The sequence below is a fragment of the Musca autumnalis genome, unplaced genomic scaffold (genome assembly GCF_047663935.1).
Source record: "Musca autumnalis isolate F117 unplaced genomic scaffold, ASM4766393v1 scaffold_3, whole genome shotgun sequence".
Classification (NCBI taxonomy): Eukaryota; Metazoa; Arthropoda; class Insecta; order Diptera; family Muscidae; genus Musca; species Musca autumnalis.
This window is the reverse complement of record NW_027411866.1, coordinates 102626190-102641828: the sequence shown is the minus strand read 5'-3', so window position 1 is coordinate 102641828 and position 15639 is coordinate 102626190. Positions and strand designations below refer to the sequence as shown.

Sequence of the window (15639 nt, the reverse complement as noted above, 5' to 3'; positions counted from 1 at the left end):
ATTAAAACGCATTACGACGGGCTAGCAACGCGGACCGGGGTCTGCTAGTTTTTAATAAATATTTAATTTTATATTTGACTACTGTCGACACCTACTTGGTACTGATCGAAAGCTGGTCTTCTTGATTAGCATTTTACACGTCTATTACACACTAAATAGAAGCAGAGGTATTTGTCATTTAAAATTGTATAGCTTGGCATCTTTTGCAATAACTCTGATATTTTACCAAAAAATGACACATTTTGTATTTATTTAAAGCTCAGATGGTTTAGTTTCATTATCAAGCTCTCTCCTTGGAATATGTCCAACAGAAACAGGCTCAGAATGTCTTCATTGTTTAAAAGCATCCAACCAAAGCTGATATACTCGTCAGTACAATTCAAATAAACAAATGGGAAATGGGATGTGCGCCAACCTATTTAGTATCATAATAAAGGTGATATTTTCCTAATCCATTGACGGTCTTTCTTTTTGGAATAGGACTACTAAAAATTCGCGACGAGCCGATCAGTTTGAAAAAGTTTGAAAAATTGGGTTGCATTACCGACTATTGCGCTATATTTCTTGCTTCATTTTAAAAATGTTATTTTCTACTTTCATAATCAGGCTTTACTTTTAGAAGGTCCCCAACCAAAGCTATGATATTCGCCATTATAATTAAAATCGAAAATATGAAAAGTTGGGTTTCATTAGCGACTATTGCGATATCTTTTTTCCTTGACCATCTACGACAAACTACATTACACTGTTAGAAAGGCGATATTTTCTACTTTCATTGTCAGGTTTTGCTTTTGGTATACCCCTTATAGACGCTGAGATATTTGCTTTGAAAAAAACATTGTCTTTTTCTCCAAATAATTTTTCCCCATTCCGACCCCTTAATATTATCCGACCATCACCAAAATATGCTTCTTTCCCTCCGGGACCCCCATCAGCAGCCAAAATTTGGTGACGATCCGATCAAAATTGCGACCTGTAGCGTGATTACAAAGTTTAGATGGACATACGGACGGACGGATACACATAGCCAGATCATCTCAGCTCGTCGAGACATTCATTTTGGTATATGTGTCTACGACCATTATTTCGATGCGTTACAAACTTTTTGGCTAAAACCAACTTATAATACCCTCCCCACATAGTGTTGTAGGGTATAAAAATATGAAAAAAAATCCACAGTGGGCTTGAAGAAACTTTCCCGATTTAATATAAAAAATATCAGATTTTTTCAATGTTTTTGATTTTTTGAAATTTGTCTGTATTAAACTACGATTAACTACAAGCATTTTAAGCCCTCTTTGCTAGTGGGATTCGCATAATTATAATTTTAATTTTCTTAGCTTTTATAGTGTTTATTTAACTTGCGTTGGTGTCCTTTTAGTTCAAATCTGGTAACTAATTTTTAACACGGTTGCAGTCGATTGGTCGAACGGAAACTTTGCACACTTTTCAGATTTAGATGACAATACATGAATATAGAATCAAATCCAATATTGGTCCATTTTTATAGCGTTTTAACGGTGTTTTATTTAAATTGCATTTCAAATCTGGTAACTCAATTTTGGCACAGTTGCATTGACCAATCGGACTAAAACTTTGCACACTTTTTAGATTTAGATGACAATAAATGAATATGAAATCAAAACCAATATTGGTCCATTTTTACCACTTTTACAGTGTTTTTACGGTGTTTTATTTAACTTGCTTTTCAAATCTGGTTACTCATTTTCCACACAGTTGCAGTTGACCAATCGAACTGAAACTTTGCACACTTTTCGGATTTGGATGACAATACTTGAATATGAAACCAAATCCAATATGGGTCAAATTTTTTCTATAGCCCCCTTATAGCGGTACCACCCGATTTAGTTGAAATCTAGTAACTCATTTTTAACGCAGTTGCAGTTGACCAATCGAACTGAAACATTGCACACTTTTCAGATTTGGATGACAATACATGAATATGGGCCCATTTTTTCCTACAGCCCCCATATAGCGGTACAACCCGATTTCAGGTATTTTGAGGATTTTATCTTCCTTTTCGACCGAATTAGCTGTCATTTGGCATTTGGGATTTCCAATGATACAGACATTTCCCCACCAAAAATTATGACCATAGGTTCAGGTTTTGGTATAGCCCACATACGTATAGTGGCACCAGATTTCAAATGTTTTAAGGATTTTATCTTCATTTTTAGCCAGAATTGGCTGTAACTTGGCATTTGGAGTTCCCAATGGTACAGAAACTTCCCCACCAAAAATTATGGACATAAGTCCAGGGTTTGGTATAGCCTTTATATAACGGTACTACAGTGGTCCGTGGTCAAAAAATGTATTTACTAAAAAGTTAAAAATATAAAATGATTTAAATAAATTAAGTTTCAGTGTTTTATTTAGAAATGCACTAAAAACTAGAAAATAATTTGTCGCTTACAGTCTGTTTTCGTAAAAAGTTTTTGCCCATTCGTTCGTCGATTTCATGAATGAAGACACAATTTGGTTTTCATAGCGGTTGACGTTTGTATTCGTGTGACAAACAAATGAAAGCTTTTTATATTCGTATTTTTTTGGTTTTCGTAACAAAATCGGACGAACGAATACGTCAAAAATAAACGAATGGAAAAGACCCATCGTATTGAATGAAAATGAAATAATTTGAGTAATAAATGGTAAACAAACACACGAAAACTGGAAGGGAATGCAATTTTATTTATTTTCCATAGCAGCACACGCGTATATGTACATCCGTTTCTTCATATTATCACAATTATTTTTGGACAAATTTGATTACAATTTTTTCTTATTTTTTGTTTGTCATCCGTTTATCGGGGTTGGCATCAAGTAACACATTTTACATACAGATGCCTATCCAAAATTCACAAAATTAGTAGCATGGAAACCCTGAAATATAAAAGCTTTTATGAAATATACGAAAGCTTTTAGATAAAAACGAATGGTTCGTAAAATTTTACAAGAACAAAATTTTGAACGTATACGTTTTAGTACGAACGGTTCGTGTGACAGACAAGCATTTTTACAAAAACACGCTGTTAGTCTCAATAAATATATTCTTTCTCATGATGGAATCTCTCAAATAAAATGCTTGCATTTAAATTATAAGTGGTGGCAAAATTAAACGGCAAGCGTTTTATTTGGGAGATTCCATCATGAGAAAGAATATATTTATTGAGGCTAAGCGACAAATTATTTTCTAGTTTTAAGTGCATTTCTAAATAACTAATTTTTTTTAAATAATTTTTTATTTTAAAATGTTTCAATACAATACAATATTTCCTGTAAAACATTTATCACTTTACCAAAAAATACATTTTTAACATTTATTTTGTTGTTTTAATTAGGAATTTATTAAAAAAAACGTAAAATCTTCTTCATTTGTCGATTTTAAAAATGGTTTAGCAATAATTGTACCAGCATTAGTGGGTATTGCTGAATGACGTTATTTTGTGTTCGCAATAGATTTAGCCATTGCATATTCCAAATAAAAATTCTTTTTCGTATTTAAAAAATAATTTTCTGAAGTCGCATGCCCAGTCATATAAATCCCCACCTGTAGCGGCAGCACAGTGGATCCACTTGTATGGAGAAAGTGGCAAATATCAAGTTAATACGCTGGCAAATATCAAGTTAATATGCTGGTTACAGCTTTGTGCTGCTGCGCAGATTGTTTAAGAAACCATGAAGGTATCATTCTCCCCTCTTCCCCTCTTCTGTCATGAACAAACGTTCCGATTATCTTATGATGCCAAAATAGGCATTCGGAAACAAAACAATCTCCAAAACAATATAAAATCCAACAAATGTAGCGGGTTAAATAGACAAACATTTTTGTCTGAAAATTGGTAAAAAATTTAATACAGATCTTATTTCTTTCTTCCGGAAAGACACGTACCGCCCACGTAAGTCGTGTTTGTAAGACCTTTCCATTGATGCCAATTATGTTAATGCACATATATCCGTAGAAACCATATGCTAGAGTAGTTTTAGTCTGCCACCACCATTTAAAGACTGGTACTAGATGGTAGCTGATATTAATACTGGATAATCTTGAACCCATGACCTACATTGGAAAATTATTCTCGAGGTTTGCACTGGTGGGCATCATGTTTAAAATCTTAGGTCAAATTTAAGTACATGATAGAATTGGCATTACTAGAATTCGAAAACATGTTAAAACGCCATTTTTTTTTAAATTAAGCTTTTACCTCCTCTTTTAAAATTCAATATAAAATGTTGCAATACATATTAGTTTCGCGTTGCAATACGTATTAGTTACGTAAATTGTAAGTTGTACTCACTACAAAAAATATTAGTCAAAGTTTCGACTTTTGGAACTATTATTAAGATGAACAACAACATCTAATATGCCTGATGATGTTAGCCTAACCAGCTAACGAAACGATCGTCGCATAGTGGTTGATTTGTGTGTGTAGGACATCGCTAAGTATCAATTTTTCTATGTAATCTCCTTAGGTCATAAAAAGCTCGATTAATTAAATTAAAAAATAATATATTTTGAAAAAGGTTCATGCCATAGCTGTCAGAGTTGCCAGATGTTGTACCAAAAATTTGACATTCACTTTTTTTATTTTTGGCCAATGTCTGGAACCACTGTGAGCTGGTACTATAATTGCTAATGCATTTTAAAAATCAAAAAATTGCGCAGTTTTCAAGATGTTTAAGATAAATTCCTAAATAAAACAACAAACAAATGTTAAAAAAATGTAATTTATTATTTACTTACTTTACTTTTATTTTATTTTAATTTATTTATTTTTTTTTTTTTGCTCCAAGTGCCAAATTGGAGCTAATTTGGGAGAAAAATAACAAAACGAGATAGTTGCATTTGGGGATATACATAGAATCACTTTCTGAGTCGATTTATGCATATACGTCCGTCCGTTCGCAACGTGCAGGTCGCATTTATTGTCTGATTTAGCTGAAAATTGTTTTTGGTGAAAATCGGTCCAAATGCGATATATGGGCATATTTGTAGAAATTTAACTTATGTTGAAGCTCATGTTTGGTGTATTGTAACACGCGAACTTTTGTACATTAACACAAACTCTGAACGTACATACAGTGGTGTGAAAAATAATAAGGACACTTCAATCCATAACCAAGATTACATTGAAAACTGACTAAAAAGTGAAAATTACATTAGTTTATACAATTTATTGTTTTCTTAAAATGTTACGAAAAGTATTATAAAAAAATATTTTGATTGCTTGTAACCATATTTTATTTATCTTTTATATTTTATGCGAATTGTCGTAGTTTGGTGTGTGAAAAATAATAAGGACACTTAATGACATCCTTTAATAAGGACCAAACTTGAAAGAAATTAATGCAGGATTTTACTAAATAATGGTAGGTAAAGTATTTCAGTGTCATTATTACTTTGTAGACTACCCTTTGTTTTCTAAAACGTAAGCGCATCGTCTGGGAATCGAGTCGCCCAAATTTTGGCACTTCTCTACTGGTATCGCGTCCTACGCAACCTGTATAAGTTGCCAAAGGTCGCCATAATTTGATGGACACTTTCCCCTGCTTGATTTTTTAACTTCATTCCACAACATTTTTCAATCGGGTTCAAATCAAGGGATTGTATGGGCCATTCTAACAACTTAACTTAACTATCCTGGAACACCTTTTTTCATTTTGGCGTCATTTTTGGGTCATTAACCTTGCTGAAGACTCATTTGAGAGCCACACCCCCTTCAGCATACGGAAGAATTATATTTTTCAAAAAATCAATGTAATCTAGTGATTTCAAAAACACTTTGAATACTGTATAGATACCCCACAGCATAGTAAGAAAATGAGCCCAACACCATGCTGTTACCTTTGCCATATTTAGCCGCCTTTAGAGTATATTTTGGGTTATATTATTGATTTTTAGGTCTTCAACCCTGATAAACTCCTCTATCGGAACAAAAAATATATTTGGTTTCATCAGACCAAAGAATGGTACGCAATTTTTCTTAGACCAAGCGATGTGATTTCTAGCAAACTGTATTATTTGCTGAATATTTTTATACCCTACACCACTACGTAGGAAGTGTATAATTTTTCGATTAAAATGATACTTTTCTGACACTGTGAGCTCTAATGTGGCCACCACAGAGGGTTTTAGGGGTTGTTGATGCGTCAAAATTAATATTTAAGTAGTTTTTTTATTTGTAAAGATGTGGTAAAAGGATCTTTTTTAATCATCGAATAACGTATTTATTATTACAGCTGCAATTTTTGGATTTCTACTACGACTTTTATCTTTGAAGTTCACTTAGCTGCATCCACCACCATTGTTTTTAAAGATTCTAAGCTTTTTCTGTAATTTTTCTGAATGAATTTCCTTCTTTATGTAAACATTTAATGATTTCTCGAGGAGCGTGATAACAATGCATATTTTTACCCATATTTGCAAAGAAAAACTAAAAATACCGGTAGATTTAACATTTAATGAATAAAAATTAATTCATTTTAAACTTTTACTTACAGAAAAGAATCACAAAAAATAATATCAATTAATTTTTACTAAAACGAAAAACTGTCCTTATTATTTTTCACAGCAGAAATCACGAATTTTACGAAAAATATTTGTTTTGTATAAAAACTAAACAGAAAGAAACCAAAATCGTAACGGGATTTCTTTTTGCAATACATGTACATTTTCAAAAACAAATTTCCATCGCAAATTCTTCCATTTTACACATTTTAGGAGCGACCAAAAGCTGTGAATGTCACTGTCCTTATTATTTTTCACACCACTGTATATCGGTAGAATGAACTGTTTTAGCACGATTCACCGAGGGATTTTTTAAAATAATTATTTGTGCGTAAGCTGTGACCACATTAATGTAAAAAAATAGGCAAAAATGTGTTGAAGCAACCACTTTTTTGTTTGTTATTGTCCAATTGTTAGCTTTAGAACACAATGCACAGCTTAATGCTCAAGGAGAAAGTTAAAGAATACACTTCAGACATTAAGCTTCCTACGTATCATTTTTTCGAATTTTCACTTTAACCGCGTCAAAAGGATGCTGACATTTTGAAGCAAAAAACAGGTGGTTTCGGAATTGTTGCTCTAATCCGGACGCGCAACTAGATTTGTGTAAAAGCTTATTATGTGATTGTAGTACTCCCGAATTTGCATTTTGTGACGTATAAGTCGAGCGTGTAGTCTTCATAGGATCGCAGCAATCTGCGCTCAAATCAAAATTTTTGTGCGTAAATTTTTCTAAAAAACCTATTTTTTGGTCCAAATTTTACAACTTTCTTACGATTTCCGTGGAAACCCGCGTAAAATTAGTTTTTTTTTGCGTTCTGAATCTAATAAGCCATGGCGCGTACAAATCCATCCACTAGATCGGCGGATATGATACCCCTCAAATTTCGAAAATTTGCAAAAAATGTTTTTTAACAAATCGCGCATCAAAACGAGTTTTGGATGTGTCAGTTCTACTTAAATAAATAGATCGATACGCGGGTTTAAAATTTGCGAAAACAGATATTTAAAGACTATCGCGAATCCAGAGATATAAGAGATTTTTCCTAAAAATTGAGTGCGATGCTACATCCACGGTTCTCGATGGATCGCATTGAAACAGCATACAATGATGTATTTTTTAATGGTGATCATTGAAATCGGATGCGCATAAAATTTAAATGTAGTTCGTGAAAATCATAGCCATTTTACTGTTTTTTACACCCTAATATGCAACAGATGCTACATCGTGGTCACCAAATAGAATTTCACAAAGTGTATATCAAATAAAAGGGATTGATTCGCTGTTTTCGAAAATCGGATCCGCATCATGTCATTACCACCACTACGCGGTTTCTATGCGCTTCAAAAATATTTACTTTAACTTTATTTTAATTTTATGCCACAATTCGAATTCCTTGTGATTTAATATAATGATCTAAACACTTTTGCCAATAGGTAAACTATAAAGCAAAAATTGGTTGCAACGGAATATATTCATTACTGCACGAAATTTTGACGAAAAAGAACTCTACCATTTTTTCTTCAACTTTTCCTTTAAAATCATAAAACAACAAAATTAGAATAATGTAAGTTTAATTTTTTGCTCATATTTTCTTTGCATTTTTTGCAAATAACATGAATATTAGAGCTCCGACCTTCACGCCATTGCCTTCATTTTATTTCTCACAATGTCTGGATCCTGTTGTATTTTTTTACATATTTTTTGTAAGCATAAGCGCTTTTATTTCAAAAATATATTTGCAAATAAGTACAATTTTGTAATAAATTTGATAATTCGCGAATCCATTGAAACATTTTAGGAGGATTTTGACATCTTCGTAAAGGGTACAAATTCAGTAAACAGTAATAAGATATAACAGCTTATTATATCAAGACACGATTATTTTAGGACGTTTTCTCAATATTAAAATTAAAACGGCCATATCTTTTGCGCGAAACGGTCAGGGTTATTAACAAAAATATATTTGGAATGACGATTTTTTTCTTTATCTATGTACAAAAAATCATTGATGTAGCATCAAAATTTTTTTTGATTTTTTTAAAAAGGAAAACTCAATTTTACAAATTTTTGCCCATATATGTCCAATTTCGATGAAATTTAATGTGTGACTAAATTCGGTCAAGAAATAAACGTGCCAAATTATATCGAAATCGGTGCGATTTCGATGAAATTTGTATGTGTGACTAAATTCGGACTAAAAATAAGTGTGCCAAATTATATCGAATTCGGTTCAGATATAAATATAGCTCCCATATATATTTTATATATTCACAGTGGTGTAGGGTATCATATAGTCGGCCCCGACCGACTTTGATCGTTTCCTTATTGGTTTTTTTAGATAGCTGCTACAAAAAGCAATTAATGAAAAAAAAACATTTTTTCTATTTGGACCAATACTAAAGATGTTAAGAGCACTGAAATGTTTTACTGATGATCAGCACTAACGCAGCAAAAAAAGGAAATCGAAAGACACTTTTTGAAAAAGTGTCTAATTTCACTCAGGAGTCCGCATAAATACTTCATCAGAATAAAATTCCGAGTCGATCTAGCGCTGTCCGTCTGTTTTAATTTTTCTAGTAACCACAATATTTAACCTAGAACGCTATAATTTTGCATCCAAGTGTCCTTTTTCCATAACCTGGTCAAATTCGAAAATGGCCTTTATCAGCCCACGTTTTGCTATGGCCTCCAATATTTAAACTCCCATATAACGGTACCTCCCGATTTTCGATATTTTGAGGGTTAAACCTACATTTTTTGACCAAACTACCTGTGATTTGACTATTGAGATTCCCAGTGGTAACAAAATTTCTCCACCAAAAATTGTTAACGGTACCTCCGGATTTTAGGTATTTTAAGGATTTTAGCTATATTTGTTTGTCCAAACTAACTGTAATTTGACATTTGAGGTTTCTTATGGTCACAAAACTTTTATTTAATATATTTATGTATGTATATTTTTTAACAAATAAAAGCTAATTTAAAATTTTCTCATGAAATGTATAATAAACCTACACCCACAATTATTTTATCTTTATCCTTTGTTTTTAAATCTGTTATCTTTTCAGTTTCTTGTTTTTGAAAACAATGACTATTACAAAACTTTGTTAAAATACATATCTTTCCTTTGGTTTTCCATTCATGTTGTACTTCTTCATTTTTCAGATAATGCCTGCAATGTGTCACACAGCATCAATTTGGCTGACATTGGGTTTGGCCGTACAAAGGTATGTAACATTTTTCTGTTCGTTAATACAACAACATTTTTATGTTGTCCACCTTGGGCGAGGTTACGCCTTGTTATTTATAACAAAGAAAACAAAAAACATCAGTTGTGAGGTCAAGCAAAACTTATTAGTAAAGAATAACCACCAAATGCCGGTTAGTGAGTGTCAAGGCCAACTGAAGTTTGAAACAGAACACAAAATATTAAAAAATGTATTTTTATACCCTCCACCATATGGAGGGTATAATTAAATTTGTCATTCCGTTTGTAACACATCGAAATATTCGTCGGAGACCCTATAAAGTATATATATTATTGATCAGCATAAAATTCTATGTCGATTTGACCATGTCCGTCTGTCCGTCCGTCCGTCCGTCCGTCTGTCTGTCTGTTGAAATCAAGATACAGCTCGCAATTTTAAAGATAGAGAGTCAAAATTTGGTACAGAAGTTTTTATTACTTGCAGGATGGTTGGTATTGAAAATGGGATATATCGGTCCACGTTTTGATATAGCCCCCATAGAACGGTACCTCCCGATTTTTGATATTTTTAAGGTTTTAGCTTCATTATCCTACCAAACTGGCTGAAATTTGGTACGTAGTCTTCCTTAGGGGTATAAAACTTTCCCCCATAATTTTGTCGGTATCGGTCCACACCTTCATATAGCCCCCATAGAACGGTACCTCCCGATTTTCGATATTTTTAAGGTTTTAGCTTCATTATCTTACCAAAATGGCTGAAATTTGGTACGTAGTTTTCCTTAGGGGTATAAAACTTTCCCCCAGAATTTTGTCGGTATCGGTCCACAACTTCATAAAGCCCCCATAGAACGGTACCTACCGATTTTCGGTATTCTGAAGGTTTTAGCTTCATTATCCTACCAAAATGGCTGAAATTTGGTACGTAGTCTTCTTTAGGGGTATACAACTTTCCCCTAGAATGTTGTCGGTATCGGTCCATACCTTCATATAGCCCCCATAGAACGGTACCTCCCGATTTTCGTAATACTGAAGATTGCGACGTCAATATCCAACCGAAATGGCTGAAATTCGTTATTTCGTATTCCAAAGTTATAAAATATTCCAGAAGAGTATTATCAGTATAGGTCCACGCCTTCCTATATCCAACAACAAAACAAATTATTCCATTTTACTTCAATACAACTTGTGGTGGAGGGTATAACAAGTTCGGCCCGGCCGAACTTAACGCCGTTTTTACTTGTTTATATCAATATTGTTTTTGTTGTTGAAGGAAACCATGACAACAAACTTTTATCATCGCCCGTGCAACACAAAAAATAATTAAAAGAAAAGTTGGGGAATTCATGAAAGTGGAGTGAAAAACAGAAGACACGTATCGACGTCTTGATTTTGTTCCTTTTTGAACATTTTGGGTATATTCGGAAAAATATGTAATTTAAAATTTGTATTTTGATTCCTTATTCCACACATTTTGAAAATCTTTTCAAAAGTAGATTGTAGCAGAATCGTATGTTCTACAAAAATATCCCAGACCTATCAGACCGTGCAGAGGATGTTTATGGGAAAAATGTCAGATGTCCTCAAGTAAAATTATGAATAATAACCAATTAATGTCGCATTATTAGAATCGGCAAATATCCACTACTGTACTGGCAAGGATAGAAAATTATCAATGCGTGTAGTGTTGCAGCTAAATGCAGCCTGGCAAAGTGTAACGTCTTCTGTTATTTCCTATTGTTTTCATCATCCATGATTTGCTAATGGCGCTTTAAACGATTTCACACAACAGCTGATAAGGAAATATTACGCTTTTCATTCACCATGGACATTCTGGTGTTTTAACTTCAAATTAACCACATTTAAAAACATTTTCAGTTTTGTAGCAGCTGTTAGGCTAGGGTGCCTATCCTACCCTAAAAATTAAACAAGTAAATAAGTTAAGTTCGGCGGGCCTAACTAAATAAGGAATAATATTTTCATTAAAATAATAAATAAATAAGGAATAATATTTTCAAGTTTAGGTGGAAATATTTTGTGACCACGGATACCTAACAAAGGTAACAAATGCAACTAAAAATGTCTTCAATCGGGCGGGACCTTTATATGGGGCGATATCAAAGTGTGGACCTATGTTGAAAATTTTTGGCGGAGAAGTTTTGTGACCACTGAGACCCTCAAATATCGAATCACAGATCGTTTGGTTAACAAATGTAGATATGCTGCTACTAAAACACTTAAAATCGGGTAGTAATTTTATATGGGCCTATATCAAAACACTGACCAAGTTGACAACATTTGGTTGTTGTTGTAGCAACATTTAAACATACGTAGAAGCATAGGTTTAATGCTGTGTTGGCAGAAACACTATGGTTCCGCGTCAATCCGGTACGAAAGAACCCGCTGCCGTGGGATTGATTGTGTTTTCACAAGGATTGATTGTTCTGTGTTTTCACAACTTTTGGTGGTGAAGTTCTGTTTGTTACTTCCAAAAATCGGGAGGTACCGTTTAATGGGAGCTATAACAAATTTTGGACCTATGTTTACAATTTTTGGTGGAGATGTTTTGTGACTGGGAATATCAAATCTTAAATTTTAGGTAAGTTGGTTAAAAAATTTACCTAAAATTCGAAAATACCGAAAATCGGGAGGTGCCGTTATATGGAGACTATACCAAATTTTGGACCTATGTTGACAATTTTTGGTGGAGATATTTTGTGACCAATGGGAATATCAAATGCTGCTACGAAATATCAAATGTTAAATTGTAGCTAAAATCCTCAAAAACCGAAAATCGGGAGGTAGCGTTATATGGGGGCTATACCAAAATTTTGACCTATGTTATCAATTGTTTGTGGAGAGGTTTTGTGGCCACTGGCCATTGGAAACATTAAATGTAAAATTACAGGTAATTCGATAAAAAAATTAGCTAAAATACTCAAAATTCCACAAATCGGGGAGGTACCGTCATATGGGGGCTATACCTAATGTTGACAATTTTTGGTGGAGATGTTTTGTGACAAATGGGAATAAAAAATGTTAAATTATAGGTAAGTCGGTCAAAAATTGATCTAAAATCCTCAAAATACCAAATTTTAACCTATGTTAAAAATTGTTGCTGGAGAGGTTTTGTGGCCATTGAGAACATCAGATGTTAATTTACAGGTAATTCGGTAAAACAAATGTAGCTAAAATCCTCAAAATACCGAAAATCGGGAGGTACCGTTATATGAGGGCTATACCAAAATTTGGACCTATGTTTACAATTTTTTGTGGAGATGTTTTGTAGCCATTGAGAACATCAAATGTTAAATTACAGGTAATTCAGTCAAAAACTTTAGCTATAATTCTGAAAATACAGAAAATCGGGAGGTCCCGTTATATGGGGGCTATACCAAATTTTGGACCTATGTTGACAATTTTTGGTGGAGATGTTTTTTGACCACTGGGAATATCAAATGTTAAATTACAGGTAATTCGATAACAAATGTAGCTAAAATCCTCAAAATATCGAAAATCGGGAGGTACTGTTATATGGGGTCTATATTAAAACCTGGTCCTATGTTGACAATTGTTGGTGGATATGTTTTGTGAAAATTAGGATGTACCGTTATATGGGGGCTATAATAAAATATGGACCTATGCTGACGGTTTTTGGTGGAGACATTTTGTGACCACTAGTAACCTCAAATATTAAACTGCAGGTAGTTCGGTCAAAAATGTACTTAAAATCACCAAAATACAAAAAATAGGAAGGTACCGTTATATGGGGCTATACTAATACATGGACCTATGTTGACGGTTTTTGTTGGAAATGTTTTGTGGCCACTGGGAAATTTAAATGTTAAATCGGAGGTAGTTCGGTCAAAAAATGTACCTAAAATCTCCAAAATAGCGAAAACCGGGAGGTACCATTATATATGGGCTATACCAAAACGTGGGCCGATATAGCCAATCTTCGAACTTAACCTTCCTATGGAAAAAAGATACTCGGATGCAAAAATATACCGCTCTAGCCCAATTATTGCGGACGCTAGAGTGATTACAACAGACGGACATGGCTATATCGACTCAGAATTTTGACCTGATCAATAATATATATAGTTTATAGGGTCGCATATTGTTACTTCCATGCGTTACAAAAGGAAATACAAAGGTAATATACCCTCCATACTATGGTGGAGGGTATAAAAGAAAGCAATTAAAAAAACACATTCCATTCCACAAAAAAAGAAAAAAACAGAGTTTACTTATTCACAGCAATGGGAATTTCATGTTAACATTTTTCTTTTCATCGAAAAGTGCATATCCTGCGAAAAGAATGGGAAAAGAGTGTACGCAGGAAATAATCACAATGTTGTAAAAAAGTTAAAAGTTTTTATGTGGTCGAAAAGGTAACCTCAAGAGGAAATATGTGCTGAAGAACAAAAAATGGGGGGAGGGGGGTGGTGAATAGAAAAATATCTATATAATATCCATTTTATAGAAAAGTGCAAACTTGTTCTGTTCAACAGTAGCAACAAACATGCCAAACAACAATAATGCGGAAAATGGTTGACATTCGCAATATTAAGTTGAACCTTGTACTAACGCCACGACTTGCACTTAAAAGAAAATTAAGTTATCATCGACACTTTTATAGTGGTATGTTTTTATTTCCAATAACCTTCAGTTGTTCGAAAAGAGCTTGTCTAATGGTACAATAAATATTTATTGCATTACAAGATGGAATTGAATAGAAAAAAAGAAAAAAATATATAACAAAACAAATACAAAAAAATCGTGGTACCTTTTTAACAGGTGCATGCAACACAATTCGATTCATATACATATAAAAGCTCTTTTGGCACTCAGCCAGCCATGTTACACAAAAAAGGAAACAAGACGATTGATTCTTGCCAACAACAGAGACCATTTGGGTAGGAGACTTACGAGTATATTTAAATACTATGGGCAACGAAATAAACGGAAACATCAATTCGCCACTTCTTTACAATACGCCAAATCTTAGAGAACACCAATGCAAAACTTATCGGCATAGACCACTTATTCGTGGAATATTAGGGAATCATTTGAGATCAAAATTATTTGAATATTCATTCCGCGGCTGCTGAGACAACATGAAGACTCACTTCCACCTCCCTGTTGTCTTTCATAACTTCAATGAGTGTTAACTCCTCTCGCTTTTAGTATAGTTTAATCAGATCGACCCACCTTTTTATATAGTCCCCATAGAACGGTACCTGCCGATTTTTGGTAGTTTGAAGGTTGTGGCCACAATAATCCACAGAAATGACTAAAATTTGATACTTAGTCTTTGTTGGATATATACAACTTTCCCCCAAAAATTTTTTGGTATAGGTCCACGCCTTCATATAGCCCCCATTATACGGCATCCCCGATTTTCGGTTTTTAAAGGTTTTGGCCACAATAATCCACCGATATGGCTGAAATTTGGTACTAAGTCTTCGTTGGAGCCATACAACTCCAAACTTTGTCGTTATAGGTCCACGCCTTCATATAGCCCCCATAGAACGGTACCTCCCGATTTTCGGTGGTATGAAGGTTGTGGCCACAAAAATCCACCGAAATGATTGAAATTTGGTACTTAGTCTTCGTCGGAGGTGAACAACTTTCCTCCAGAAATTTGTCGGTATAGTTCCACGCCTTCATATAGCCCACATAGGACGGTACCTCGCGATTTTCGGTAATTTGAAAGTTGTGGGCAAAATAATCTACCGAAACGGCTGAAAGTTGGTAGTTAGTCTTCGTTAGAGCTATCCAACTTTCCCCCCCTAAATTTGTCGGTATATTTCCACGCCTTCAGATTTTCGATATTTGAAGGTTGTGGCCACAATAATCCACCGATATGGCTGTATTCAACTTTCCCTCCTATTTTTTTTT

The 15639-nt window shown here is 33.8% G+C and overlaps 1 protein-coding gene across 1 annotated transcript in view; it reads left to right on the top strand.

The window, feature by feature from the left end:
- The window catches only part of SPR (G protein-coupled sex peptide receptor), a 313996-nt gene that overhangs the window by 284079 nt on the left and 14278 nt on the right, over window positions 1–15639 (top strand). Inside the window, exon 5 of the mRNA XM_073973337.1 lies at window positions 9696–9757. Within this exon, the coding sequence (XP_073829438.1) occupies window positions 9696–9757 (62 nt within the window). The remainder of the gene's footprint in view (window positions 1–9695; window positions 9758–15639) is intronic.